Source organism: Anas acuta, chromosome 26 (genome assembly GCF_963932015.1).
Source record: "Anas acuta chromosome 26, bAnaAcu1.1, whole genome shotgun sequence".
Classification (NCBI taxonomy): Eukaryota; Metazoa; Chordata; class Aves; order Anseriformes; family Anatidae; genus Anas; species Anas acuta.
In genome coordinates, this window is record NC_089004.1 from 1,637,646 (window position 1) to 1,665,410 (window position 27,765).

At 58.3% G+C, this 27,765-nt stretch overlaps 1 protein-coding gene across 11 annotated transcripts in view; it reads left to right on the top strand.

Annotated features, from left to right (window-relative positions):
• TCF3 (transcription factor 3) overlaps positions 1-27,052 on the top strand; it is a 72,208-nt gene extending 45,156 nt beyond the window's left edge. For 4 of the 11 annotated variants that reach the window (XM_068661814.1, XM_068661815.1, XM_068661824.1 and 1 more), the window contains 15 exons: positions 286-353; positions 3,487-3,616; positions 5,051-5,100; positions 9,980-10,082; positions 10,337-10,476; positions 10,585-10,711; positions 11,492-11,550; positions 12,216-12,294; positions 13,357-13,430; positions 13,893-14,096; positions 14,916-15,039; positions 15,383-15,545; positions 16,483-16,721; positions 20,253-20,397; positions 21,131-27,052. In XM_068661814.1, coding sequence (XP_068517915.1) covers positions 286-353; positions 3,487-3,616; positions 5,051-5,100; positions 9,980-10,082; positions 10,337-10,476; positions 10,585-10,711; positions 11,492-11,550; positions 12,216-12,294; positions 13,357-13,430; positions 13,893-14,096; positions 14,916-15,039; positions 15,383-15,545; positions 16,483-16,721; positions 20,253-20,395 — 1,703 coding nt within the window. In that variant the 3' untranslated portion in view covers positions 20,396-20,397; positions 21,131-27,052. Of the gene's footprint in view, positions 1-285; positions 354-3,486; positions 3,617-5,050; positions 5,101-9,979; positions 10,083-10,336; positions 10,477-10,584; positions 10,712-11,491; positions 11,551-12,215; positions 12,295-13,356; positions 13,431-13,892; positions 14,097-14,915; positions 15,040-15,382; positions 15,546-16,482; positions 16,722-19,495; positions 19,723-20,252; positions 20,398-21,130 lie in introns of all 11 variants that reach the window. The other 7 variants (XM_068661819.1, XM_068661825.1, XM_068661820.1 and 4 more) reach the window with 5 other exon arrangements.
• Positions 27,053-27,765: the final 713 nt, after the last annotated feature.

Genomic DNA, 27,765 nt, shown 5'->3' on the forward strand with positions numbered 1-27,765 from the left:
TTTTGCTCTGGTCTGAAACTGCCAGTTTCCATGGCCACAAGCACTTCCCTGCATCGCAGCCGGTTTGGGGTTTTGCTGTTTAGGGACTGAGCGAGCCCTGCCGCTCGTGAACTTGGAAGAGCTCCTGTGCCAGCAGCAAGCTGCTACCTGCTGCGGGTGCCCCTGCAGACGGGGGCAGGAAGCTCCTACAGGAATGGGCTTCGCGCCTCGGCGGGAGGGCACGTGTGCAGAACCCCCCCTTCCCTTGGACACCCAACATTCCTTGTGTTTTTTCTTCCCCTGTAGGGAAGGGCAGCGAAAGAGCCTCCTACTCCACGTTTGGAAGAGACACAGGGATGCCAGGACTAAACCAGGTAAGGATAAAACATGTCGGGATTTTTGCTTCATTCTGTGGCTGCACTGCGAGGCGTGAGAGCCCAGGGAAGGGGAATGGGAAGCGCCCTGGCAGCCTGCATCTTGCCTCTGGGCACAGGGTCCTGAAAAGCCTCTGCTCTGCTCAGGAGGGGCTGTCGGGTGCCTGCGGTTTGTACATGTGCAGTTTGTACGTGTGCTATCAGAGCCAGCAGCGTGATGGAGGTGCTGCCCCCTCCGGCTGCCTGCCTGGGGGCTGAGCGCTGCTGGTGTTGCTCGCCCTCCTCTCCCTGCTCCCCTCCTGCCCCCGGCATCTCCTGTGGGGCAGCTCCGGCTCCGACACCTCCATCACACCACGCTGCAGCTCCCGGGCGTGCTGGAAGCAGCTCGGGCTGCGAGAAGCCCGTGCTTGAAACAAAAAGGGAGCAAAAGCCCTCGCTGGCTAACATCACCCCATGCGCCAGAGGGAGTCTGCAGGATGGTCTCTGCCTTGCCTGGGGGGCATCGGGTGGTGGCTGGGTTCTGTCAATGCTCATCTCCTTGGTCGGGGAGGGACAGGGCTCGGGAGAGCTGCCCCTCGCAGCAGCAGCCGTGCCCCGCTGAGCTGCCCCGTGGGAAGCCCAGGGGCAGGACCAGGGCTGTGCAGTGGGGGGAAATTGGCTTCCTGTGGGGAATCCCGCGGGTGTAAATCAGAGCCCGGGAGCGCAGTCAACCAGCACTGAGATAATCTCACCCACTGCCACGGGCAGCCAGAAATAGTTTTTTGGGAAGGAGCGAGCACCTCCGCTTCGATGTGCTGCTGCAAGAGCCCCCGGAGCCCTGCGCCGGTGCCCGAGCGCTGCCCCAGGAAGCTGTCCCACCATTTCATCCAGTTCTTGGAACAGCTTTTGGCTGGGCAGCTTTTTATTTTATAGATGTACACACACACACATATTACGTGTTTTAATTTTACACAAATTTGTCATAATTTCCTCTTCTCTGAACTGAGGATGTTTCCTTTGCTGAAACAGCTGTGCTGGCTGTCTGTGCCAGAGTGGATTTAATTTACCACTGAAGCTGCTAAAATAAAAACGGGACAGATGCCAAGCCGTGCTTTTTAATGTTATGGTTTTGCTGGGGTTTCGTGGAGGAGGGGGAGATATAAGGTAACAGACGTGGGGTGGGCAAATGGTGCCGCGGGCTGGGAGAGGCCCTGGCGCGGGCGCACGGGGCCGGATCGGGTGGCGGTGGGCGAGACGGAGCCCGTTTGATGTGGAGGGGAGACAAAACCCCTCTTGTCGCGGGCAGCGAGCGGGGCCGTCTGCCTGCTCGCCGTGGCCCCCAGAACAGTTGTTGCTTCTGGCTCTGCTTGTGGTGGGGGGTTCGAACCTGGTTTGCTGGAGAAGTGCCGGAAAATTGTCCGATGGCAGATGCCTGGGAGCACGGTCCTCCCCAAAATGCCCTCCCCAAAATGCCCTCCCCAAAATGCTCTCCCCAAAATGCCATCATTCCTTCCCAAAACACCCCCACTGAGGCAGATTTGCAGCTCCCCACTCCCTTAACCCTTAGCTGCCTCCAGAAGTGTTACCAGGGTGAGGGAGGGGAAGAAAATGCCCTTTTCTTTGGGAAGTTGCCTTAAAACCTCGGTGGCTCTCCTGGAGGTACCTGCGGATGGAGCAGGGCAACAGTGACCGGCCACTGGCACCTCCTCCAGCCCCTTGCTTTTTTTGGCCACGCTGCTCCATGGCGCATAACGTTTTCAGCGCAAAGGTAATATGACCGGTGGAACAGATTGCAGGAATTCTACCAGCTGTGAATACATGAATACTCCTTCCCTCCCCGACCCCTTTTTTGAGGAGGCTGAGCTTTACAGCAGTCCATTTTTCTTTCCGGCTTCTCAAAAGCTCGAAGTCTTCCTTTATTTCAACTTGTCCTCTGAAGATGGCTTGAAACTGAACTTGGGACTCAAAGACCCTTTGCCAGCCCTGTTAAATTCCACGTAAATACACACAATTTTCTCCCGAGGTGCAAGAGGCAGTGCCGACAGCCATGCTGCTCCCCTGGGGTCGGGCTCCCCCCAAGGTCAGCTCGGATAAACACAAGGGAGGAGTTTCCTCTTTTTCGAAAGAGAGATTTGACCTTTCTTTGATAAAAACACAAGAGAAAACCACCAAGAGAAAAGGCATTGCAGCTCCATTGCCTTGCTTGCGATGTGTCTGGCTGCATGCCACTATGGACTGGAGAGGAACTGGGATCGTGGGCTTGGTTTTACAGGCAGGGAGGGACTTGGAGATGTGCGGTCAGATGGGCCACAGACAGCGTAACCTCTCCCATGTCTTGCAACCGAGATAAAGCGTGTGTTTAGGGCGATGTTCAGGCACAGCTGAGAGTTGAGACAGCGCAGGGGCTCTTCCAGGAACGGGGCTCTAACGCTTGGGTTTGCTGGTGGGTGAGCGCTGTGTCTTTGTTCCTGTCCCTGTGTGTCCCCCCAGCTCCCAGCTGTTCCTGAAAATGGGGAGAGAGAAAAGGGAGAGAGCTCTTACCCCAAAGTAAATGGGGTACGTTACTCAGCAGAATAAGCCATTGAAACCCCATTGAGCAGAATGAGACCTCACAGCCGGGTCCCCAGCAGAACACCACCGCCCACGGGCCCCTCGTGGGTGCCACATGGGCAGAGCTCGTGGCCTCAGGCAGATGCTTCCCACCTGCTTGGGTTTGCCAGCGGGATGGCGAGGGAGACACAGAGCCCATCAGCTTGACGGTCGCCTCTTCTTGGCCATCATAGCAGATTGTGATGCCAAAACCATCAGTGGGGTGTCATCCTGCCCCGGTGGGCAACGAGGTGGCACGGTGAGCGTGGCACCGCGATGCTCCCTGCTACGGCACCTGCTGGAGTGCACCCCTGGCTTGTAGAGAGGTTCCTCACTGGGGTCTAGTGAGAAAACACAGCTTGAAAAACCCTTTTCTTGCTGCACACGTATTCCTCCCCACCCCTGTATTTACATTATTTCCTTCTGGCCCTTTGGCTTGTTGTTTTTTTTTCTCTTGGCTGAATTTGTGCAAGGGTGGCTCAAGGCAGCTCTGTTCTATCCGAGGGAGCGCGGTGGTTTTCCAGCGTAACCACATGGAAGGGCTTCTCTGTCTCCTTGTTTGCAGACTGGTTTCCTGCCCAGCGAAATGGGAATCGCGAGTCCGAGCACGCTTTCCCCCACTGGGGTGAAAGGGGGGTCTCAGTATTTTTCTTACCCCAACAATCCTCGCAGGAGAGGTGCTGAGAGCAACATAGGTAAGTCGCTTCTGGCACCCCTGGGTGCCACTGCTTCGGTCTGTGTTGAGCCTGGGTCAGGGCTGCCTTCAGAAATCAAAGTGCTGAGAGGCTGCCATGTGTTCACGTAGGTGCAAATCTGGCATTTGCTTTTTTTTTTTTTTTTTTTTAATAAAGTATATATACAAAAACCACCTGGGAATTTGGACACTCAGTCCTGTGGAATTTCCTTCTTTCCAGCAAATGTCAGATTGGGTGAAAGATGCAAATGGCTCGAGGTTCTTGTAAAAACACCTCCAGCCACATTGCACATCAGTAGTCGTTCTTGGAAGACCTTGGGCTGCCTTCGAGGTGTTTTTGTGGCTGATGGCCCTTGGCAGAGCCCTGGTCCTGCTGCAAGCGAGCTGCAGTGGCACAAGGTCGGGGAGCTGTGCACCCCACAGCGGTGGGGTTCGCTCCAAGAGCTCTCCCTGCCCAGCTGCCCACATCTGGATCCACCTAGAAATTGGGCATTTTGCTCCCAGTGGAGGTTAAGGTTGGGTGTGAATTTAATTTTCGAGTGAAGATGAGGCCCAGTTCACCAGAACTTGTGTTTCTTGTCATGGTTCCACCCCTCACCCTCACCAAAAGTCTCTTTGTTGCTATTTCGGGCTTTCCCCAGCAAACGAAACCAGAAGTGACCTAGTGTAACATGTATTTTTTCCAGTACTTTTCAGAAAAAGGCATTCACTTTGATATTGCCACTTGAAAATGGTGCTGCTTTATGTTGTCAGCCTGGGAAATGACTTCTTGCACCGTTTCGTTCTGTGTGATGAATTTCTCCTCCTGAGCTCTACCCAGCAGAGTCCTTGGCTCCACAAACTTTTAACCAACACTTCCTCTTGAGCCATTCCTCAGGATGTTTCCTCACTACCTCCCCAAAAAATTTGTCTCCCACCCTGCCAGCTGTTTGGGGCTGGACCTGGGAGGGACTGGCCCAGATGAGCACCAGGGCTGCTGTCCTGCAGCAGGGAAACTTTCTGAAATATTTATCTTCTAAGAAGCAAATGAAAAGACAAACCCATTGCTGCATTTGTTTTCTTTCTACATCCTCTCTTCATAAACCAACTTAAACTGTGTCCAAAAAAGCTAGCGAGGGATTATTTATGGGCTCTGTCTCATCCAAGGAGCAAGCACAGCCTTTCTGTGCCTGCTGATCATCCCTTCCTGCAGCTGTCCTGTGGGCTCAGTTTGCAGGTGAAACCTGCCCTGAGGGTGCAGATGGGACAAGGAGTCAGGGACAGGAGGAGAGGCTCATCCTCAGTCGCTCTCACTACTGACCCTTTGGCTCTGGGACATCTGAGGTCTGACCTCTATCTGCGGCCGCATTTTCTGTCCCTGGCTTAGCAGGAGCTTGTTTTCCCTCCTGCTAACCCCCTTCAAAAGTTTGATCCTCTCTTCTTTTCTTTCACCCAGATGGACAGCCCAAAAAGGTTCGGAAGGTGCCTCCTGGACTCCCCTCCTCGGTGAGTCCAATAACCCAAAGATCCCTGCGGGTCTCCCCATCCCCTGCTCCCTCTGCAGCCAGCGCTGCCATCCCCGTGGCTCCAGCCGCCTGGCCAGCAAAGCATCCTCATTCCTGGGGGGGGGACGGGACTGGCATTTAGCAGGACGTGGAAGGGTTTTACTGCCCCTGCCTTCCTTCATAGGAGGAAAATGGGGAATCTCAGCGGGGCTGGGGTGCTATCAAGGCAAAGGGGTGGCGGTGCTCCCCGAGCGGAGCAGCCTGCGGCGTCTGTGCCCAGCCCCCTGCCCTCGCTGCTCTCCTCAGCCTGACGTTATGTCGCGAGTGCCCCAGTGAAATGCAATATTCGGGGCCATCAGGTTTCACTCCAGAAGGGAAACCAAACCAGTTGTAACACAGGCAGGCAGCTGGGGCTGCTCCAGGTGTGTGCGCTGCCTGCGCAGTTTTATAAGAAAGCCGAGCAGCCTGTAGGAATATGTTAGCCATGCTCCTGCGGCTGTTAGAAGGGAATAAACTGAACAATGTCTTTGTGGCGAGAAGTAATGGGATCTGCAGGAAAGCTAATTGGGGCGGGCTGGAGGGTTCTTGCAGGAATATGGGAGCTGTCTGGCCGTGCAGAGGCCGAGGCCGCATTCCTCGCCGGAGCGTTTGCATGCTCGCAGGGGCTCAGGCGGGCTGCGTCCTGTGGGGGGGCTGGAGCTGGGGTTTGGGGGGGCTGCAGACGTGGCTCTTGCCGGAGCACATCGTACCCCTACCCATAGCTGGTGCTGGCACAGCATGGAGCGAGGGGACCCCATGGACGCCCACGGGTGTCCAGCCATGAGGAGCTTTTGTGCTGTTGCTGCTAACATAAGGCATGGTCTGAAACCTCTGCCATGGGTTCTGCCTCTGGAAACGAGCCCCCGGCTGCCGGTTTGGGGAGGATGGAGGAAGGGAAGGGCACTGAGGGCTTGCTGGCATCGCCTCTCAGAGCGGAGGCGGCAGAGGGCAGCCAGCAGAAGCCCAGCTCCAGCCAGCAGCACCGGGTTGCTGTGAGAGTCTGTGTTTTAACAGAAAACCTGCTCAAAGCAGAATTCGTGTCGCTGCATCGTGCTTGTGTGAAATTCAGAGCTTCTAAACCGCAGCTGACATGTGGGGAAAACATTGCTCCCGACAAATGGCCGTTTATTGGCCTCGGATATCAAAGGCGGCGGGGCCCTCCGCCTGTCGCGCTGGCGGTGCCCGGAGGAGGGCCCCGGCCCTCCCGGAGGAGCTGTTGGTGTTTGCTGAAGCTCGGCCCCGTGCGTGTGTCAGCGCCGACGCCTGCACCCTGCTCTCCCACCCCAGGAAGCGCTGCCTCCCGACCCGGCGGGCCCTCGCCTGCGGAGCCTGGGCCTGGCTGCGTGGGCCGGGGCCGTGCCTTCACCCGACCTTCGCCCCCCCCACCAAAAAAAAGCCCACCTCCTTCGGGCTCGTCCCCACCGAGCCCCTTTCCCCGGCGGAGGCTGTCCTTCTGCCGTGACCTCTGGCTTTTTGGTTTGTTTTTGAACTTCCATGCCAGGAGAAAGAAATCCACACCTACGTGGTGAGGAAGGCAAAAGGCCTTCGCCTGCCTCAAAGGCAGCAGATCAAAGGCTCTTTCGTGTCTGGCTTGCCTGTGAAGGAGCCCGCTCTGTGTTATCGCTGGACCCCGTGCAAAATAAATAGGTTAATAAGCCTCTTATTAAAATAAAGTGCTTTAATCTGTAATTCTGGAGCTGCTTTGGAAACTGGGAGCGGTCAGCGGCTGAAATAGTTGGTGGCTGAGGTGGGAGCGATGGTGCCGAGGGCACTGACGGTGTGAGATGGTTGAAGAGGGAAGCGAGGGGCAGCTGCTGGCTGCAGACAGGCCCATGGTGCCCCCTGGCTCATGGGAACCGACCCCGTTTGGGGTCAGTTCTTGTGAAATAGGTCATCGGGTGCTGGGCTCGCATGGCACCGCATCTTGTGTGCCTCGGAGGGCACGGAGAGCCTCTGGGTCTCCACCACTGCATCTGTCCAACGCGGAGCTGTTACAGAGCTGGATGGCAGGGTCAGGGCTCCTACCTGCACTCCCCCACATGCAGGCATCCCCAGGCACAGCACCGGGGGCTGGATGAGGCCCCTGCCCCTCAGCCGGCCTTGCTGGAGGAGGCTGGGGGGGGATTTTTTGCGAGTTGGTTCCTGCAGGGTTTTGTTGCTGCAGTGAGCATGGTGGCTGGGAGCTGCTTCAGCCTGAGAATTCACAGTCTGGTCACTGCTCTGTTTGGTTTTAGTCTGCCTGGAGTCCCACCCCAGTTTATGCATTTAAGCAAGAAAAACAGGGAAGAGGGGAAAAAAATAATAACAATAAAAAAAAATCCCTGCGACTCCCAGCGCTGGGGCTTTTCACGCAGCTCCCTCGCCAGCTCTCGCCGCGCTGGCAGTTTTAACCAGAGGAAATGACCTCACCTGGAGGTCCCCGAGGCCGACGCCGGAGCTGCCGGCGAGGGCTGGGGCCGCGGGGGGGAGCGGGGACCTGGCGCTGATTTACCGCTTCCTGCGGCGCTTGGCCGGCGGCCGCGGCTCGGCCGGCTCCCCCGCGCGCAGCGGGGCTGGGATGCGCCTCGCACCCTCTCTGCTGCTCTGGGGAAGAGCTCAGACGGCTTTTTCAAAGCCTCTCCTTGGGCCCAAAAGCGAAATTAAAGATCTGTGGGGCTGGGGGCACCCGTGGGGCTAGGGTGGGAATATGGGACCCTCAGAATCGGATGGGAGGCAGAGGGTCGGGGATGTCGGAGCAGGGCAGGTTCGCAGCGAGGTGAAACCCCCTTGCTTTGCAACCCTGTTCCCTTCTTCCCCGCTATTTTATTCTTCTTATTTTCACTCTGGATTTATTAAATGGATGCTGAGGCTCACCATGGCCCCCCTGCTCCGCTGCCGCACAGCTGCCTCGCGCGCTGGCCAGGTGCCAGCCCCTGGCAGATGGCGCAGGGCTATTAGACGTGCTTCATTCGATTCCCTGTCCCAGCTCCCGCTATTTAATCAAATTATAGGAAAAGTCAATTTACTGGATTCTCATTCTTCGCAGCCTCCTCCATTCCCCCGCTCTCCCCAGCCGCCATGCGCACGCGCTGCCCACGCGTGGGGCTCCTCCAAAGCCACGCTCGGTGCGGCACAAAGGCAAAGCCCCCCCCAAATCTTCATTTGTTGAGCGAGAGATGGAGGACGGTTTCTGTCTGTCAGATTTTACCCTTCCCCTCTCTTTATTTTCATTTTCCACTGCCTCCTCAGCAGCGCTGATGCCCACAAGTTGCTTTTAGCTCCCTTGTGCCCCATGCGGTCCAGCCGCCCACTGGGGAAGCCCCACGCCGGCCCTGGGGAGGTTTTTTCGGCTCTGCTTTAGGGCAAAGCCTCCCCATTGAGGTCAGCACCGAAAGGGGAGCAGGCAGGGGGCCATGGGGGGCTGCTGGCCTTGGATGGAGCTGCCCACTCCCAGGGACAGAGACTGGCACGGATGAGAACTGTGTGCAGGGCAAGCGCTGCCCGCGGGGCTCAAGGGAAGTTGGTCCAAGAAGCAGGAACCAGGGGCCCAAGGGGAAAAAGAAGCAATGCATTTAAATATAATCACTGGTGCATTTCAGAGATTTTTTTTAATCCATTACTCCCCCTAAAAAGAAGAAATTCTCAGTGTTTTGGGCAATTGCAGAAATAGAGAACAATTTTGTCCCCCCCCCCTCTTGCTGGGTGAGGAGAAGGGGTCGGAGGGGCTGGCTGGGTGTGGGGAAATAGAAACTTGAGGCCGGTTTCCTTTCCAAAGAGAGCTGCATCTTCCAGGCAGAGCTGGCTGAGCGTGCCCAGCCAGCCCCTGCACCCGCCTCTGCTTTCGTGGGTATTAAAAAAAAAATCAAATAGCAGTTTCAGAATGAATCAAGGGGTGATGAAAATAGGCCGAAACAAAGGTTCTCACGTAATTTCGAGTGGCATTTCGGTTTCTTTGCGTGTTGAATTCCTGCTTTAAAAAATGTATGGTTTTGCACAAAGCGCATGATGGTTTTCTGCGAGGGCTTTCTAGGATGCGGTTGGTTAATTTAGGGAAAAAAAAATCCTTTTTTGCTTAATGTACTGTCAAGTACTGCATACCTGAGCGGAGCTGCAAAAATCTGGCCAAAAACCCTCCAAGAGCTGTCCTTTCCCATGTGCCATTCCGCACAAGGGACTGCTCAGGTCACAGCTTTGTGGTCTCCCCGTTTTTGGTGGTTTGCAGCCTGACCCCGGGCACAAGTACAAGGAGCGGGGTTGGGGCCAAGTACTCCCCTTGTGGGGTCTGGGGGGCTGAGTGTGTCCCTACAGCCCTGGGACACACACGGGCTGGGGTTTTGGGGGCTGTCCTGCTGCTGGAATGAAGAAGGATTGTTAAAATAAATAAAATGAAGCTGTGGCACCTTGCAGCCCACAGGTTCACAGGTGAACACAGCATGGGGATGAGCTGGTCCCGAGGGCTCGCTGGTCCCCGTCCCCACCACCCCACGCCATCTCCTCCTGGCCCAGCCCATGCCCTTGGGTGCGGGTTAGGGCGCAGAAATGATCATGTTTGTGGTTACCCATAAAAAGCTATAACCACAGAAAAGGGAACTAGAGCAGCGAGTCGAAACTTGTGCTGGTGCCGGCCTCCTGGGTGCTGTTACGGGAAGGTGCAGGCTGGTCGGCTCGACCCCACACCACTCCCAGGCTGCTTGGTACCATCCCTGTTACTTTGACCCCCACCTCTTTTGCCAAATTTTGCCTCTTTTGTTGCCTGCTGGGATGAGGGGAAGCGAAGCTGTGCTGGGGGGTGACCCTCAGGGATCAAGCGGGGCTGGCAGGTGGCCAAGCGCTGCTCCTCACCCCCTTTTCCCCCCCTGCAGGTGTATCCATCCAACTCAGGTGATGACTACAGCAGGGATCCAGCTGGATATACCCCCTCGAAACCTCCCAGCACTGTGTATCCCGGAGCCTTTTATATGGCAGGTGAGTCGTTAACCACCCCGGTGCCACAGGGGCTGCCCAGCACATTGCAGCTGATGGAGGAATTGCACGGGGAAGGATTGCACAGCGTGTGGTTGGGGCTGGAGCACAAGATGCAGCCCCAAAACAGCTCCGTGTGCCAAAACAGGGCAATGCTCAGCGTGGGCAATGTGTGAAGGGAACAGAAGCAGCCCCAGCACAGGCTGCAGGACACGTGCCGGCATCTCTGCCCCGCTCACCTCTGCCTTCCCTTGCAGACGGGCTCCATAACTCGCCAGACCTGTGGAGTTCACCCGGTGCCATGAGCCAGTCAAGTTACGGGGCCATGCTGGGCAGCTCCTCCTCCCCGCTCCCGCAGCCCGCCGGCTTCAACAGTTTACATCAGCACGAACGCATGGTAACGTCCCCGCCAGCCCCGGGGAGCCACGGCACAGCCCTGCGGGCAGAGCTCTGGTGGCTGCAGCCTTTCGGGGCCCTCCCTCACCCCTTTCTCCCCTCTCTGCAGAACTACCAGCTGCATTCAGGAGAGGTCAACGGCGGGCTCCCCTCCGTGTCGGGCTTTTCCTCGGCCTCCACCCCGTACGGCGTCTCCAGCCACACGCCCCCGATCAGCGGGACGGACACCATGATGGGTACGTAGGGCCCCGGGCACCCCGCGGAGCCGACACGCAGTGACGGGCTGTGACACCTGTGTGCTCTTTGTCCCTCCTGTGTCCTCTTTGTCCCTCGTGTGCCACGCAACACGCAGGTCACCCCTGTGGGATGCCTGGGCCACCTCTAACAGAGGCTGGGTGTGGGGTTTTGGCCTCCTGAGGCAGCAGGGGCTGGCACCCCACTGAGCGAGTCCGGGAGGAGACCAGGGTCTGCGAAATTGCCCCCTGGGGATGCCATGGCTTAAGTGAGCTGCGGGGGGGGTTGGCACCAAGTTGCAGGAGGGCGCAGGGGCTTCGTGTGAAGCCATTCACCTAAATCCAGAGCGCTGCATTCAAGTTAAAGCCCTGAGTGCTTGAATCTCTGGCCCTGCTGAACCTGTCACAAAGCCTGTTACGGAAAAGAACTCCTTGATTCCTAGGGAAACCCTTCTTTCCCCTTCTCTGAACAAGCTGGGGATTGTACGGGCCTAAAGTGCCCCGCTAAAGTGGGTCTTGTGGTGGGGACGCTTGGCTGCTGTCAGGGCATGACGCCTCCAGCCTCCTCTCATCGAGATGTTTCTGCGGCCCCAGGGAAGCCACTGGGGCACACACGCCCTTGTCCGGGCTGCTCTGAGCTCTGCCTCCATTTATTTTTCAAGAAAAGCAGTAAGAATGAGGGATTTCAATCTGAGAGCAGGTGAAGAGGAGGTCCGGTACGAGGTCCCTCATCCCAGTGGGTTTTTGGCGCCCTGCAGTGATGTCTTTGTCCTCTCCTGACAGGTAACAGAGGAACCACGGCCGGGAGCTCAGGAGACGCGCTTGGGAAGGCACTAGCTTCAGTAAGAGCTGCGGCAGATCCCCGCCCCACTCCCTGCCCCTATAGGCCTCCCCCTTTCCCCTCTTGGCAGTGGGGAAGGTAGACACAAGAAGTTTGGGCGAGCCTGTGCACCCCAGGAACACAGCTGCCCCTTAGCAGATGGGGAAACTGAGGCACTGGGCGTTACAACAGCCCCATGGGCAGACCCGTGCCCACAAGCTGACCTGCACTGCACAGCCGTGTGCCCCGCACTGTCCCTGTGGTAGGACCTGAGGGTCCTGGTGCCCTGTCCCTGTGTGCTGCTTCAAACTGGAGGGCACTGGTTCCCCTGGGGAGCGGCGTCCTTTGCTGCTGGGCTCTCAGAGCTTGAGGTTTCCCCCATCCCGTTCAGCACAGGGACCTTTGCTTTTGCAAAAGGTGCTGCACCCCGTGATAATTTCTGGGGTCTCTTGCTTCCTTCCACAGCAGGACCCCAAGAAGGGAGGTCAGCGGCAGCCGGGGGACAAAGGGAGACCCCAGTGTTAAAGGGAGACCTGCAGGGCAAAGGCTCCCGGGGTGCTGGGGGTAGCTCCGGGGCTGGTGCTGGGATGGGAGGGACGCGCTGGTCCTCGCTGCGGCGGTGCTTGGGAAGGGGAGAGCGAGCACGGGGTGAGCGCTGCTGACTGTGCCCTGCTTCTCTTGCTCCAGATTTATTCCCCAGATCACTCTAGCAATAACTTCTCATCAAACCCCTCTACACCGGTCGGCTCCCCTCAGGGCCTTGCAGGTAGGTGAAAGCGTTGCTCTTCGTGTACAGGGGTGCGTGGGGTTTGCTGTTCAGGGGGTGTAAAGCAGTGTGCTTCCCAGATCAGCTCCAAACCCTCGTTACAGACCCTATGCTTTTGGCAATCTGACCAAATCCCCCTTATTTTTGAAAGCAGGAGAGTGAAGAGGGAGGAAAGGGAAGCTGGAAGGTGCATGTCCCCCTCTGTTCCAAGTGGAGCAGTGCACAGCACAGCTCCTGTCCCACGGCACAGCTCTGGGAGCATGGCACGCAGGGCGATGGCCCCATGTGCCCCTGGGTTTGCCCCTGCAGAGGTATTTCGGTAGGTGGCTCTGCTGGAGGAGCGAGCCTGAAGCATCTCTGCCCCCTCCTCCAACTCCTCACACCATTCAGAGAGCTCCGTCCCTGAGCATCCTGTCTCAGTGGGACCTGGGCAGCTTTTCCCTGGGAGCCCAGTTTGAACTGGGACACAGCCAACTAGCAAAAAGCGTTGTCAGCCCCTGCTGAAGGTCCACCTCCCGGGTGTCTGGGTGCAGAGCGACGTGACCCCCCCGGCCTGCTGCTCCACCGAGATGGGAGCAGCCGTGGAGGCTCTGGGAGGGGTGCTGAGAGCAGCACAGCAGTGTGGGCACACTGCCTGCCTCTTCCCTGAGATAATAGGGATTTTAAAACCTCTCAAGCTCCAAAGACCTGAGCTCAGGCTCCTGACAAGGCAGAGCAGCAGGGGCCGTACAGAAAGTCCCCCGGGTGGCTGTGGGACCGGAGCACAACCCTTGGCAGCATCTCTGTGAGATGAGGCTGCCCTGCCCGGAGCCAAAGCTCCTCGGGAGCTCCTCGGGAGCGGCGATGGGGAGCAGGGGCAAAACCTGTGCCTGCGCGTGGCATGGCTGGACCTATATGTGCCAGCCCCTGTGCGTGGTGTGACCAGCGCCGTGGTGGCCCTGTGCATCTCAGGGCATGCCATGGTTGCCTGCGCAGCACTCTGGTGGCCCCGCGCTGGCTCGGCTTCCAGCCCCACCTAGCGGCTGCTGTGCCCGGTCCCCAACTGTCACCATTTGTTCGCAGGCACATCCCAGTGGTCGCGAGCGAGCGGACAGGGTGCCTTATCTCCCAGCTACGAAGGGAGCCTCCACACCTTAGTAAGTGTTGCCCAAAGTTCTCCTTTCTCCTTTTCTTCTCCGTTCCACCAGGCACCTGGTGGGAGTGGGCTGGGTAAACGCCTCCCCCAGACGCCTGGGACCCGAAGGAGGGTGGTTGGTACACGGTTGGGTGCAGCTGAGCAGATTTGGGCACCTGATTCCCCGAGCCCACAGCCTTGCTGACACAGCCCAGCACCCTCAGCCCGTTGCAGCCCACCCACATCACTGCGGGGCTGGCTCAGCCTTACAGATTTGTGCTGGTTTCTGCCCCCCTTGTCGGAGCAGACCTGCTGGTGTGACACCTCGTGTCCTTGGGGGTGGCAGTGCCGGGGTCAGGGTGTTTCTCCCCACGTCCACCTCGCAGCAGCAGAGGTGTGGTTGCAACCTTAGCAAGAGGGCTGCAAGGGGCTGCTGGCTTTGCGGGCGTTAACGCAGGTTTATTTCTCCACCCGCTCCCTGAAGCAAAACAAAATGGAAGACAGGTTGGACGAAGCCATCCACGTGCTGAGGAATCACGCCGTGGGCCAGACAGCCGCCATGCCGAGCAGCCACGGGGACATGCACGGGCTCCTGGGCTCAGCACCAGCTCACAGTGCCGCTGTGGGCAGCCTGGGCCAGGCCTTCCCCGCCTCGGTCATGTCCCTGGGGAGCAGGCACCCGAGTCTGGTGAGTGGGGGAACACACAGCGGTGGCTGGCGGGGCTGTATCGGGAACCTATGGCCTAACGTCCCCCGACAGTCGGAGGGGCATTGCTTTTGGTGTGAGAACAGCTCGATTTGTCCAGCTTGGGTGGCAGCTTTGAACTGCCACCGGTGATCCCAGGTGCTCTGAGCACCCACGGGGTCTTGTGCTGGTTCCCCAGGGTCCCCCCTTGTCCGCAGCAGCATGCTTGTGGCAGGTCTGGTTCCCTGCTAAAGTGAACATTAACGCATTTCCAGTCTCTGGAGAACCAGACGTGCTTTGCACCCGAGCTAAGCCATGGGCAACCTGTGTGTCCCATGCCACAAACCAGTGCCAGCTGCAGAAATGAGCACTTGCAGCAGGGCTGGCTCTGTCCTGCCAACGCAGTGCGACCTTGGGGAGTTCAGGCTCAGGATGGCTGCCCAACCATTGTCCCTTGCGCCCGAGCCCTTCAGGGTGACATCCGTGCTGCCAGGATGTCCGCTGCTCCGGGGGCGTTGGGGGGCTTGCAGAAATATCGGTGCTTGGTGGAGACAGGATGCGTGCAACCACGCAGGGTGTCTGCAGCATGCGAGCCGTGCAGCCCAGCAGGGAGAGGCTTTCCCGTGGGGCACAGAGCTGCTTTCTGCAGTGTCCTCACCACAGTCCCTGGAGGGGAGCCGGTGCAGGTTGGCTCTCCTCTCCTGCATGCCAGCGCTCTGTGGGAGCGTGCATGGAGGGCACGTGGCTCTGCTCGGGGTGACCCGCGCCCGCTGGCCGTGACACTTCCACCCCTCAAGGCTTGCTCTGCTCGTTCTGCTGTAGGTGGGAGGAGGTCACCCCGAAGACGGGCTGTCCAGCACCCCCAGCATGCTCCACAACCATGTCACACTTCCGTCACAGCCCAGCTCGCTCCCCGACCTCAGCAGGCCGCAGGACACGTACAGCGGTAAGGCAGCCCCGCACGCGTGCACGCTGCAGTCCCACGGCAGCTCGGGGTGGGGGCTCTCATGAGGCTGGTGCTCCCTGGTGGTTCCCGTGCTGAGCCTTTTCCAGAGGTCCTCGACGTGGCTTCTGGTTTGTGCTGCGTGTTCCTGTCCCTTCGGCTGTGGGTGCAAAGAGCCCCCGGGCCCTGCGCTGCTGGGGGAAGGCTGGGCTCTGACCCTGGAAGGGGTGGGATGGGGGGTGAAGGAGATGGGGTGCAGCTGTGGGGCAGAGCCGGTGACCCTCCAGCTTTGCTGGCTGTGGACCCCCCCTCCAGCTCGCTCCAACCCCCTCTGCTTCCTCGGCAGGCTTGTCAGGGGGGCTGGGGCGAAGCAGCGTCTCCTCGGGAACCAGCGAAATAAAGCGGGAGGAGAAGGAGGACGAGGAGAACACATCGGTGGCGGATAACTCAGAAGAGGAGAAGAAGGAGCTGAAACCCTCCCGGAACAGAACAAGGTGCTCTTTGAACAGGTCTCTCCCTTCACTTACTCTGTTACCCGTCTGAAGGCATTCGGGCTGGGGCACGGCCACGGTGACCCCCGGGTGCTTGGCTCGGCCCGGTGAGGCCGGGGGTCGTCCTGTGGTGTGGATCCACCAGCCCCTGCCCACCACGGGAGCCCTGCCCGTCCTCGCAGATGCGTGGCGTGGGCCGTGCTGTGCTGGGGAAGGCTCTCAGCCTCCTGGCCTCCCTGCCCTGCTGCCCCCATCCCCACGGCCGGAGGCTTTGTGCCTTGTCTGCGCAAGCTGCGCCCGCCTGGGTGCTCGCTGGGGGCATCGCGGCTGTGCTCAGGCAGGAAGGGGCTCTCAGCATCCCTGGCTGGAGGCTGGGGGAGTTTTCAGCCTCCTCCCTGCTTCAGTTCGGCTCTGCTGTCTGCCTCGGGGCTCCTGAACCCCCGTTGCATCCAGCCAGACACGTGGCAGCGGATCAGGTGGAGTCCTTCCAGCGTGCTGGCTTGTCCGCAGCCTCGCCATCAGCTCGGGGACCTCGGCAGGGCAATGCTGCCCAGAGGGGCAGTGCCGGCCCCGCTCCTGCCAGGCAGCGGCCACCTCCTGCCCCAGAGGCAGGTGCTGCCCGTCCCCGAAATTGTAGCTGGGGACACCAGTGTCAGCCCTGAATGCCTTCTCCGGGCCACCGCACGACCTCCCAGCGACAAACTCAGGCCTTAATCGCGTTGTTGTGGTTTCTTTATTTGCTTTGTATTAAAAAAAAAAATGCGGGGGGGAGGGGATGGAAGAAGAAGAGTCTTAATTGCTTCTCTCCAAAGTCACCGCATGTCCCCGTGTCCCAGCGGGGGCACGCGGGGCGCAGCGTCTCGGTGCCCGATGTGTGTTTCTTTTCTGTGAGTTGACCAGTGCTGAGAGTGCACGCGAGGAATGTCCCTGTCTCGTTCTTATTTTAAACCATTAGTCAAGATGAGGATGAGGAGGACGATCTTCTTCCCCCAGAGCAAAAAGCCGAGAGAGAGAGAGAAAGGAGGGTCGCCAATAATGCCCGTGAGCGCCTGCGGGTCCGTGACATCAACGAGGCCTTTAAAGAGCTCGGACGCATGTGCCAACTCCACCTAAACAGCGAAAAACCGCAGACCAAACTGCTAATCCTACACCAGGCCGTATCAGTCATACTGAACCTGGAGCAACAAGTTAGAGGTCAGTGAGGGTCCCGGAGTGGTGATATTTTACGTATCTGATCGGCACGGGGCTGTCTGTCTGTCTGTCTCCTGTGACATGTGCTGTGGTGCCTTGCACTCTCTCTCTGCCCTGTGGCCTTGGATTCTCAAGGCTGTTGATGTCCTTTTTTTTTTTCTTTTTTTTGTCCTTTTTTTTTTTTTTAATTTTTTTTGCAACCCTGCTGTTCTCTCTTTTGTTCCCCCCTGCCATCGCGTGTGCTGCATGCTGGTCCCCGAGGGGGAACCTGCGCCCGCCAGCCCCAGCGGCTGTCCCCGCTTTCCTGCAGCCAGCCGCTTTGCTCAGCTGCTTGGCCAGCAAAAAAAAAACACCCAAGCAAACAAACAGCAAATCTTCGAGAGGACCTGAAACCTCTCCAAGGGCAGCTCCAAGCCCAGTGCCCGTCCCTCCCCATGGCTGCTCGGGAGGTGCCTCCTTCCTCCCCGGCACAGCGCTGGGGAGCGCAGGCGCCATGTGAGGGGTTGGCACGGCTGAGCCCAGGACCGGGCAGCCCTCGCCGCCCCTCAGAACCGCTGTCCCTCACGAGCCGGGAGCTCTGCGTGTCCATAGCAGGGCCTGGAGCCAGCAGCGGCCACGTGCGGGCTCTCCCCCTCGCCGGGGCAGGCTCGCTCCTTCCCCACGCGTGTGCGCCCGGAGGGGAGGCGCAGGGCTCGCAGGGCTCAGCTTCCCGCTCCGGAGACTTTGCTGCTTTGTTCCCGCAACCCGCAGTGCATGCTCCTGCCTCGCAGAGCCGGGCAGGTTAACCCCCTTTCTCTCTGCAGAGGCTGTTGTAACACGAATCCGTGGTTTGTGCCTGGCTGTGCTCCTCTCTGCTGGCCTCTGCTGTTGCATTGATGTTGGAGTCCTTTGTGCCTCTCTTCAGTTTGTAATTTTTTGCCTTTCATAACGTATATTTTTTCCTGTCTCTTTTTTAATTTCCCCTTCCTTTTTATTTTTTTTTTTATTTCGAGTTTTTTTTTTTTTTTGGTTCTGTTCTTTCCGATCTCCTACAGACAGTCCCCAGCCGTGACCTCTCGGTGGTCCCACTCTCTACCTTGTACTTGCTGCTTGCGGATGGAGACAGGAGCCGAGGGGTGGCGTGGGGCCGGGTTAGACAGAGTTGGCACCGTGGTCACTTTGGTCTCCCACGCTTGTCCCTTTTTAAACCCTTCTTGGACGCAGCTGGGGAAGCAAGCCAAGCCCCGTGTGCTGCTGTCAGCAGACTTTAGAGCAGGCAGCTAGGGTCTCACTTCTCCAGCGGTTTTGGTCTCCGGGCTGCTCTGCAGGAGAGAAGCCGACCCCAAATCCCCTCCTGCGGGGCTGCAGTGGGGCCATGGGGCCCCCGTGTGCCCAGCCACAAAGCTGGGGTCTTTGTGCCGCGATCAGCGGCTAACAGGGCAGGAAGGGGAAGGAGATCAGGGAGGTGTTACAGGAGCCAGGCAGGCAGGTGCCACGAATTGGCTGAGGAGCCGCACGTCCTTACAGCCCTGAGGACACCGCACGGCCCCACAAACCAGCAGCACTTGCTGGTGGCGGGGACAGGGCTCCATCCCGCTCGGCTGCGGCGTGCAAGGCACTGAGGAGCTGCAGCACTGCCAGGAGCCACAGCCACCAGCGTTAGCTGGGAGGAACGAGCCCTGTCACTGCCAGGCTCCACTCCCCAGCTGCAGCATCCCCAGGCGCTGAAGAGAGGCAGGGACAGCGGCAGGGACAGCGGCAGCCCCCAGCCCCATGCAGGCAAGAGCTCATCCGGGGAGCCCTCGCTTCCCCTCCACGTGGTCAGGCGCAGCCCAGGGGCTCTCCAGACCCCCGAGCAGACCCAGGAAGGCTCTGCCTCTGCCACCCACCTTAGGTGGGGTCTTGTCCCCGCGTGGCTCCCCTGGAGCCAAAGGCCATGGTCTGCCCTGCCGTGAGGTCTCACCCGAGGAAGGTGTCTTTCCTGCAAGAATTTTTGCTCTGGGGGAGAAGGTCGTCTGTACAGCAAATTGGGGGCTCGGAGGGGACGGGCTGCGGGCGAGGCCACGGTTGAAGATGCTGCCAGCACGGTGCTGCCTTCCCCACCCACCAGCCTGTTTGGGGCACCCCCAGGATGCCACCAGCGGTGGAAGCTCTCCTGAGCTCCCAACCCTGCCTGGAAAAGAAAATTCCCCCCTTCCAGGCTGATTTTGGGGCTGGATTTTGGACCCGTGGAAAGACCTTGGTTCAGTGTCTGCATCCAACACTGACTTCCAGCAGCAGCCGGGGGCATTCGGCTCCCACCCTGGTGCTGCCCCCACCCGTAAGAGGGTGCTGGGCCCCACTGCCCCGCACTGCTGGGGCACAAACACCTTCACTGGGAGGACTGCAGCTCTGGTTTCTGAAGGAAACTGCAAAGAAGAATTTGGTTTCTGCCAGCAAGTCTTTGTCTTGGGGGATAAACCCAACATTTTTGGCTGGGACACCCCCCACGCCTCCCAAACTTTGGAAACCAAGCAGAATGGTGAAATTTTGCAGGGGGGGGAAGCTGTCGGTGCTGCTGCTGCATCCGCAGCCCCCCAGCCCCACGCTGGCAGCACCTTCCCACAGCTCGCAGGGGTGGCCGATGGCCCGAGTGGCCTGGGCAGCCCCCAGAACGCACCCGGGGCGAATTGGCACCCAGAGGGAGGCCGCTTGGGCCGTTGGCAGAGGACACCAGAAGCACTACCAGCACGGCAACGTCTAGCCCCCCCCTCCTGGTACCACCCCCCTGACTAACCCCTGTGGTGCTATGAACCCAGCAGTACAGACGAGGCCTTGTCACTGGAGGACAAAGATCTGAGGGACCGGGAGAGGAGAATGGCCAATAACGCCAGGGAGAGGGTGCGCGTGCGGGACATTAACGAGGCCTTTAAGGAACTGGGACGCATGTGTCAGATGCACTTAAAAACGGACAAAGCACAGACCAAACTGATCATCCTACAGCAAGCGGTGCAGGTCATTCTGGGCCTGGAGCAGCAAGTACGAGGTATGGTACCAGCTGGCAGGTGCATTTCGGGGCCTCTCCCCCCACGGCTCTGCGTGCGCGTGCGGCTCTGTGCAGCTCCTGCTTCCTTGTGTGTCTGCCTCGGGTGCGCCGCGCTGAGCTCTCCAAAGCCACGGCCCCGGGGTGGATTCGGAGCCTCTCTGTCCCTTTTCCTGTCGTGCTTAATGGGAATTTGGCACCTGGATCCCATTAAGCAGCTTTGGAAAACTCAGTCTTCGGCTCCGTTAGCTGGCTGGGGCACGTGGGGGTTTCTGAAAGCAAGCACACGTTTCGGTTGGCACGGTGGCTCGGCCGGGCACGGGGTTTTTTGCTCTAGTAGGGTCCGGCCACGTTACTGCAGCCACTGCTGGGAGCAGCAGGCAGAGAGCAGCTCTCACCGAGCTCCTTTCCTCGCATGTCCCGTGCGTCTGTCCCGGGACCCTGTCCTCTTGCTTTCGGATGCTGCTGCTGTGCACGATGCTGTTGCCCAGACTGAGGTTGCTTCCTTTCCTCCCTTGCTGTTTTTGGCATAGAGCGCAATCTGAACCCTAAAGCAGCCTGCTTGAAACGTCGGGAAGAGGAGAAAGTGTCCGGAGTGGTAGGAGATCCCCAGATGACGCTTTCAGCTTCACATCCTGGTCTAGGAGATGGTCACAACCCTGTCGGACACATGTAAAGGTATTGTTCCCTGCCCCGTGATCCCAGCCAGGTCCAGACGTGTGCTGCTCCTCTTCAGCAGCTCAGCACCCCTTGTTGGGCTGCAGCCGGCATCCTCCTTAATTTACCTCTGGGGGATGAGCCACACGTGTGTGCCATTTGCTCGTCCATGCACACCCAAAGCCTCTGCCCGAGGAGAGACACCATCCCGTAGCTGGCACAGGGGGTTTGGGCACTCTCACCACCCCGAGCAAGCTCAGCTCTGCGCTGCGCTTCCCAGCCCTGCTCCAGTCGGCTACTGGAAACCAGTGACTGCTGGTGGTCCCACAGGAGGGAGAGGGCAGGTCCCAGAAACGCTGGGGAAAGCACGGAAAGTGAAAATCCCAAGCGAGGCCGTGGCAGGCACAGGTTCTGCTGGGCTGTCCCTGGTTTTAGTCTGAGCAGTGCAGGGGGGCTGATGTGGGGTTGAACACGTCCAGGAGAGATGGGGCAGGGCTAACCCAGCAGCCTGCAGCCCCCCTGTAGTGGCCCCACATCCCCTGGGGGCATGGTGCTGCTGTGCAAAACCAAAAATAATGTTTAAAAAGTCAAAAGCTGGCAGCCCAGCGAAACAGCAAGCTCATGTCTCAGCTCTGCTCGGCCACGTCAGGCCCTCGGGGCTGACTTCTGCAGAGATGAGGCTGCGGTACAGTGGCCCTGTTTTATTCTCACTTGGGTTTTTCTCATTTGTGGCTTTTACTTGTTTTGTTTGTAGATCTTTTTGTTCCTCTGGATACAGAGATCTGTAGGAAGAAAACCCTCGGTGTGACCTGCAACCTTCTCGTACCATAAACTTTAGTACTGCTAATACTGACACACGTGGACGGATCCTGGCATGACGTAAGGGGTGGAAAAACACTTTTGTCAAAAACAAAACAAAAACAAAAAAAATTGCCTTAAGTATAAAGTGCGGAACAGTCAATACATATCACTCAGTTAGGAGGGGGTGGCGTGTTCTCTTGGCTTGTTCACAAGCAGCCAGCAGCAAAATTGTGCCTAAGCTTAATATTTCTTTTTTAAAAAAAAAGAACATTAGTTATGAGATTTTTTATGTAGAACAAATAGCAATGCCTTTTGTTTTTTTTAGCTTCTTTTGCATATGTTTTGTAAGCGACGAAAAGAATTTTTTTTTGTATAAAAAAATGTCTTGTACCCCATGCTTTTCTGCTGCTGTTTCTATAGTTAACGTTGCATCTTTAGGATCAACCAGAATATTAAAATTGTATTAAGAGAGACTGGATATAAAGAGGAATTCTCAGATTCGGCTCTGAAAGCCACTAAAAGCGAATGTAGCCACAGCGAGGAGATGTTCTTCCTTGCCTGGCTTGTACCTTCCATTATAAAAAAAAAAAAAAAAAAGAAAAAAAAAACACAAACAAACTCGTGCTGAATTCACCATCTCTTTGCTTTGGCCACTTCTGATTTGGGAAAAGGAAGTTAAACAGCAAAGCAAGTTGCAGCAGCATCCTCTGCAGTGCTCCAGCTCCTCCCGGGAGGAGACCGAGGTCCATCCCAGCTCCCTGCAGGGTTCGCGTTCCTCCTGGAGGCTGCTGGCGGCTGCATCCCGCCCCTGGAGCACCGTGGCAGGGAGGACAAGCTGCCAGGAGAGAGCAGGCACCGGGGGGTGGAAGAGAACCAAGGGACTGGTGCGCTTCCAAGGTAAGCCAAGAAGCAACGCGGGTGCAAGAGGAAGACCCAGGGTGGAGGAGAATGCCCTGTGCCCGTGCATCCGAGCGAACTCCTACTGTCAGAGGCGCTTCCAGGGGCTGTGCTGAACAAAGACGACCGAACAAAGCTGGAGGGACTGGGAAGAGGCAGAGGCAGGTGGAGCAAAGGCAGCAGCGGGGACCTTGCTCTGTCAGCGTCAGGGCGGATGGACGCACGGACACAGGAGCCGGAGGTGGTGGGAAGGGGAGCAGCCACTCCAGCCCTCGGCAAGCCGCGGCTGCAGCAGGATCCCTGCCTCTGTGGCATCTCCACGCTCTGGAGCTGTGACCACTGGAAGTGCAAGTGCTGCAGGCTCAGGAAGAGGGGTGGTTTCGCATCCTGCCTTCACCCGCTGTCGTGACTCCAAAGCATCCACAGAGGTGAGCTCAGCTCAGCACGCCACCCTCCTTGCCACCGGGGACGCGTGGTGGCCGCTGTCGAGTGCTCCCAGCCTCCTGTCTCCATCTGGGAAGGAAGGGGAGCAGCAAGCACCCGTCCCACACGACAGGCTCCAGTAGCCGAGCTGTGCCAACAACCCCTTCACTCCGAGGCTCACCGGGGCCGCTGCAGATGGCTCCAGTGCACCCAGCAGGAGGAAGCCCCAGCACACGGTGGGGGCCCCGCCGGCACAGGAGCCAGCACGGGGAGCTCAGCAGGGCCACAATGGTGCTGAGCTGCAGCAGCCCAGCAGCAGTTGGCAACAGAACAGCATCCACCGGGATTTTTTTGTTTCTTCCCTCTCCTTGCCCTTCTCCAGAATCACTTCCGAAGTGTTTTGTGCCCGGATCTTCCCAGCAGACGGGGTCAGCACCCCAGGGCAAGGTGAAGCCCCAGCTCGGCAGTGCCTCCGATGCCCAGGGCCGGCTGCTGCCTGGCTCTGCCTGGCGGGGCCGGGCTGAGCGGGACAGTCGGGGGGTGCAGGGCTGGCCGGGGGCACGTGGGGACAGCGAGCACAGCTGGAGCTCCAGCAGCAGGGCCCGTCCCTCTCCTCTTTGCTTCTCTGGCCTGTGTTTCTCGGGGAGCTGCATTGCTTCAGCATAGAGAAAGGGAAGGGCTGGTGAACAGGATTAGGTCCCCCGCAGCATTTCCCTGGCGTAACCTGGTGCTGTTTTTTTGTAGCCATGCTTTATGCTCTAGCAAAACGTGTTGGAAACACTCAGGACATCGCTCGTCTCCCCGCAGGCATCCCAGACAGGAGCCGGGTGCGGTTGCTGGAGCAGGATGGGCCCCTCTCTCCCTGCTGGTCCAGCTGTAGCTCTTTTGGGTGCTCTTTTGGGGTAGGGAGTGGGGAGTCAGCTGCACTCGTTGTTTGGGGCTTTCCACGGGCTCAGTGCGGCTGCCCCAGTATGGGGGGGATGCAGCGATGTCCTAGCCTGGCAAGCTTGAAACCATACAAAAAGACTTTCAAGTGCTTCCCCGACATTTTGATTTAGCAACAAGAATTTGAGAAGGTGGTCGTGTGTACAGGTGGATTGAAAGAAAAAGTCCTGTAAAAAAAAAATAATGCAGAAACTGTCAGCAAAGAACGTGTGAAAATTTATGATTTGGTCAAAATTTCACTGAATGCTTCATCCCCTCCGAGTGCTGCCTGACTCTGCGCAGGCCCAGGGGGCTCTGGCTGACACCGCGCCTTTCCCAGCCCCCCCAACCGCCAGGCATTCCCACAGGGAAGGGGCTTTCCATCCGTGTTTAGGTGGTTTCAATCCTTTGTTTGTAGCAAAACTGGCCAGCTTCCTTGGCAGGGCTTGGACAAAGGTGTGGCATTGAGTCCTGGAGCATAAACCCCACTGTGCCAGGGCTTGGGGAAGGTTTGGGTTCTCCGTTCTCCAGCAGGGAAGCACAAGGCAGGGGCCTGGCACTGCTGTGCCCAGGAGCTGCCTCTTTTACAGGAGTGTAGCAAGGAAAATTGACTGGATTGCCTGGTGTGCTGGGCTTGGAGGGAACGTGGTGCCTGTAACCTGCAGGGACAGTGGCTTTCCTAAAAACAATCATCAGCCAGGTGCTGTTCCCAAAGCACCAGCCTGTTGCAATGAAGCTCTTCAGGTGGAGTGGCCAGAGAACTCTGCTGCTGAACTCGGAGATCTCTTTTCTGCTCCTTTCTCTTCCCTGTCTATGTCCCTCGTGTCAGTGGTCCTGCCCAGGGATGTGCCGTGGGCGGGTGATGCGCTGCGAGGTGGACTCAGTGCTGTGCTTCCTCCCTCGGCCCCGCTCCCAGAGCCGAGCGTGCCACCAGGTGCTGGGGAGTGCCTGGGATCGGCTTTGGTAACAGCAAAACTCGCAGACTTTTGTTCTTTCTCCCTCGCTTCACCTTCACCTGCTTCTGCCCCAGAGCAAAACAGCTGCAGCCTCCCCGAGACCGCACCTCGATGGTCTCATGGTGGCAGCCCCCGCCTGCTGCCAGCGCTCCCTGGGGAGCCCAATTCCAGCTCCAGCTCCTTAGGGAGCCGCTCCCCTGCCTGTGACCCACCGCCAGACCCATTCGCAGCCGAGCCAACCTGCCTGGCTGCCGTTCAGCTCCTGCTCTTTGCCAACATCTCCTCGGGCTCTCTGCCCCCTGCTTTTACATCTCGCTCTGGTTTCCTAAGGTGCTGTGCCGGCGGGAGGGGACAGGACCCGCGACGTGTGGGCTGCAGCCCGTGCCACCTCCTGCACCGAGCTCCAGCCGGGGTGCGAGGGATGCGGCTGTGTGCAGTGTGGGGACGTGCTCTGCCTGCTTGTTCCTTGGGGCCCTGGTCTGTGCCTGGCAGTTGGGGTTTTTGCCCTGTCCAGCTGAGAAATGCAGAAGCGCGATGTGCGAGCTCCCCAGCCGTGACTTCGGCGGGCAGTCGGTGCGTTGGCGATGCGCCGGTTTCCTCGAGGTTTTGCACTTGCCGCCCGGTGCTGATCGAACAGGAAGGGCAGAAGCAGGCTGGGATTTCCCCAGGAGTCTGCAATTTCAGGTTCAGTGCAGAAGCTTCTCTCAGAGGTGCTTTGTGTCTCACGCATGCTGAAGCCGGCCGAGCCTCTGGGGCCTGGGCCCTGGCTGGGTGATTCACTGCTCCTTCCCCTCAGCCTGCAGAGGAGAGGGGGCCCTCGAGAAGCAGGAGGCTTCCAACCCCCATCCCCTTTCCTCTCCATCCCTGAGCTTTGCTTTCACGGGATGGCCGCCAACTGATGTCCCAGCAGAGCCCATGGCCCTGCAGGCCCTGCTGTGTGCCGTGCTGGTGAATCGGGGCCAGCTCCAGGTGCAGCCAGCCCCCAGCCTGGGGCTTTAGCGAAGAGCTGGGGACGGGGAGGTGACACGGAGCTGGGCTGGGACAGGCAGCGAGCCCCAGACACGGGGCTGGCTGACCTGGAGCAAGCCGTGGCTGCTGGATTCCCCCGTTCCTGCTTAACACCAGCAATAGCAAGACCTGTTCTCGGCACCACAAGCTTGCACGAGGACTTTGCCCTGTGAAATCCTATGCAACCCCCTCTCCTCTCCCCCAGGGCTCTGCAGGTCCCAGCCCAGCCCCTTCTCTCCGCTCTCGTCCATGACTGCTGAGCCCCTGCTCCCTGCTGCTCTCAGGGTCCAGCTTCATTTCTAGCAGCTCCAAAACTATTTTCAGGCCGGCGCCCCGGAACCAGGGGGGTGGATGAGTGATGAGAGCACAGGAACACCCCCCCAGCTCGTGCTGTGGGAGCTGAGCGCTGAATTGTAGGGGCAGGGCCTGTCCTGGGGCTCTTCCACGCATGCTTCACCCTCCCGTGCCTTCTGCTCGCTGCTCAGCAGCTCGCTGCCAGCATCCTTCATCTCGCCCCCTCTTCCCCAGCACCTCCGCATGGAGCAGCTGCGTCCCCACCTCCTTGCTGGGTTGGGCTCCCTTCATCCACCTCCAGCCCCGAGGTGGCTCCAGCCCGTCCGCTGGGCTAGGAGGATTTGGGAGATGGGTGCTGCAGCGGGTCTGGGATCCCTTCTGCTAAAACTTGTGTTCCCGTCCTGCGTCCCCCCCCCAGGGGGTGAGAGGCAGCCCCGCCATGGGGCTCCGTGCCAGTATTGCCATTCCCCTGCTGTTCACCTCCTGCTCCTCGGGCTTTGTGATCCCTGCTGTGGGCACCGCGCGGCTGCACCGGGCACTGGGGGGGAGCAGAGCTTGTGCTGTAAAACGGGGGGGGCCCGGGTGCCGAGGCCAAATCACTTGAAACCCACCAGTGTCTGAGCAGACCTCGTAACGCGGGGGCTCGGGGAGGGACGGGGCCGTGGGTGGCCGTGGGCTCCCCTGCCAGGGGCGTAGGAGCTGTGGGAGGGGAAGGAGGCACCCGGGGAGGCCGAGTGGGGATGGCCTCGCAGTGTGCGGGGAAGGAACCGATTTCTAAGGAGCCCTCTGAGAAAATGAAGCATCACTCGGTTGCTCTTCATATATATTTTTGTAGGAGGGTGGGGGGGGGTGGGAGAGCAGACGGGAGATGCCTGCGGAAGTTGTTTATTTTTAACCCCGTAGAAAGTTTTGGGTTGGTTTTGGTTTTTTGGCCTTTAAAAAAAAAAAAATAAAAAATTGGTCCTTGCTTTTGATGTTTATGCTGCCTACCTGTAAATCCAGATGTACTTAAGTGGCTGAAATCCTTGTTCTTAAATCAGATACACATTATAGTTTTGAACTATATATATAGTAAATATATATATATATATGCCTAACCCAGCAAAAATAAAAAAATAGAAAAATAAAGTATTTGGGGGTGGGGAAATGCGTTGTTCTCTGAAATGAATCACAATTGGGGGATTAAATTGTGTTTCTGAGTGCCTCAAGATAAGAATTGTTTTCATTTTTTTAAATAATTTTATACAAGTGTCAAAACAGCTGGCTGGATTATTTGGAATTTTTAAATAATCCTAACTTTTTTAAAGTAGATTTTGAGAACTGTCCTGTATATAACAGTAATGTAGCAATAAATGTGACATTTTATAACAATATTACCTTTTTTCCCCATATCTGTCTTTCAGATGTTGTATACCTATGAATGAAAAGTTGTAATAAAGGTTTTACCTTGTACAAAAAAAAAAAAAAAAAAAAAAAACAGAGAGAGAGAGAAAGAAGGAAAAGACGAGCCACAGCAGGTTTCCAGCTGCTGTCCCCTCGCTCTCTGTTCCTCCTGCCCACCGTGGGGCAGCCTGAGCTGCTGCTGGCCCCAGGGGGCTTTGTCAGACCTGGGGTCTCTGGCACAGCTTCTCCCTCGGCCGTGCCATGCTCAAAGAGGTCCTGGGCCTCCTCCCCGGGGCGTTGCTGCTTCCCTGCCTCTGTTCTGCCTGGGGAGCACCCAGCGAGGTCGGTGCAAGCAGGCACTTGGGATAAATGTGGCCAGCCCCTGCCAGGAGCCCAGCACAGCCTGGGGAGGGGGGAGATGACCTAGCAGAGGGGTCGGGAGGGCTGAAAGCCAGCAGGAGCGGGCTGGAGCCAGTAGCAGGAGGTCGCCCAGCCTCACGAGTGCATCGCAGGGGTGAGGCAGTGCCCTGGCCAAGCTGCATCAGGCGTGATGGTTGGTCTCACTCCATCACCTCCTGCATCTGCAGCCCACCGCTGCGCTGCCTGGCTGGGCTCTCCCTTCCCTGGTCCCCCAGCCCTCACTGGGCAGCTCCCCTGTGCATTGCCCCTCCGATCAACGGGCATTTCCCCCAGCTTGTCACCA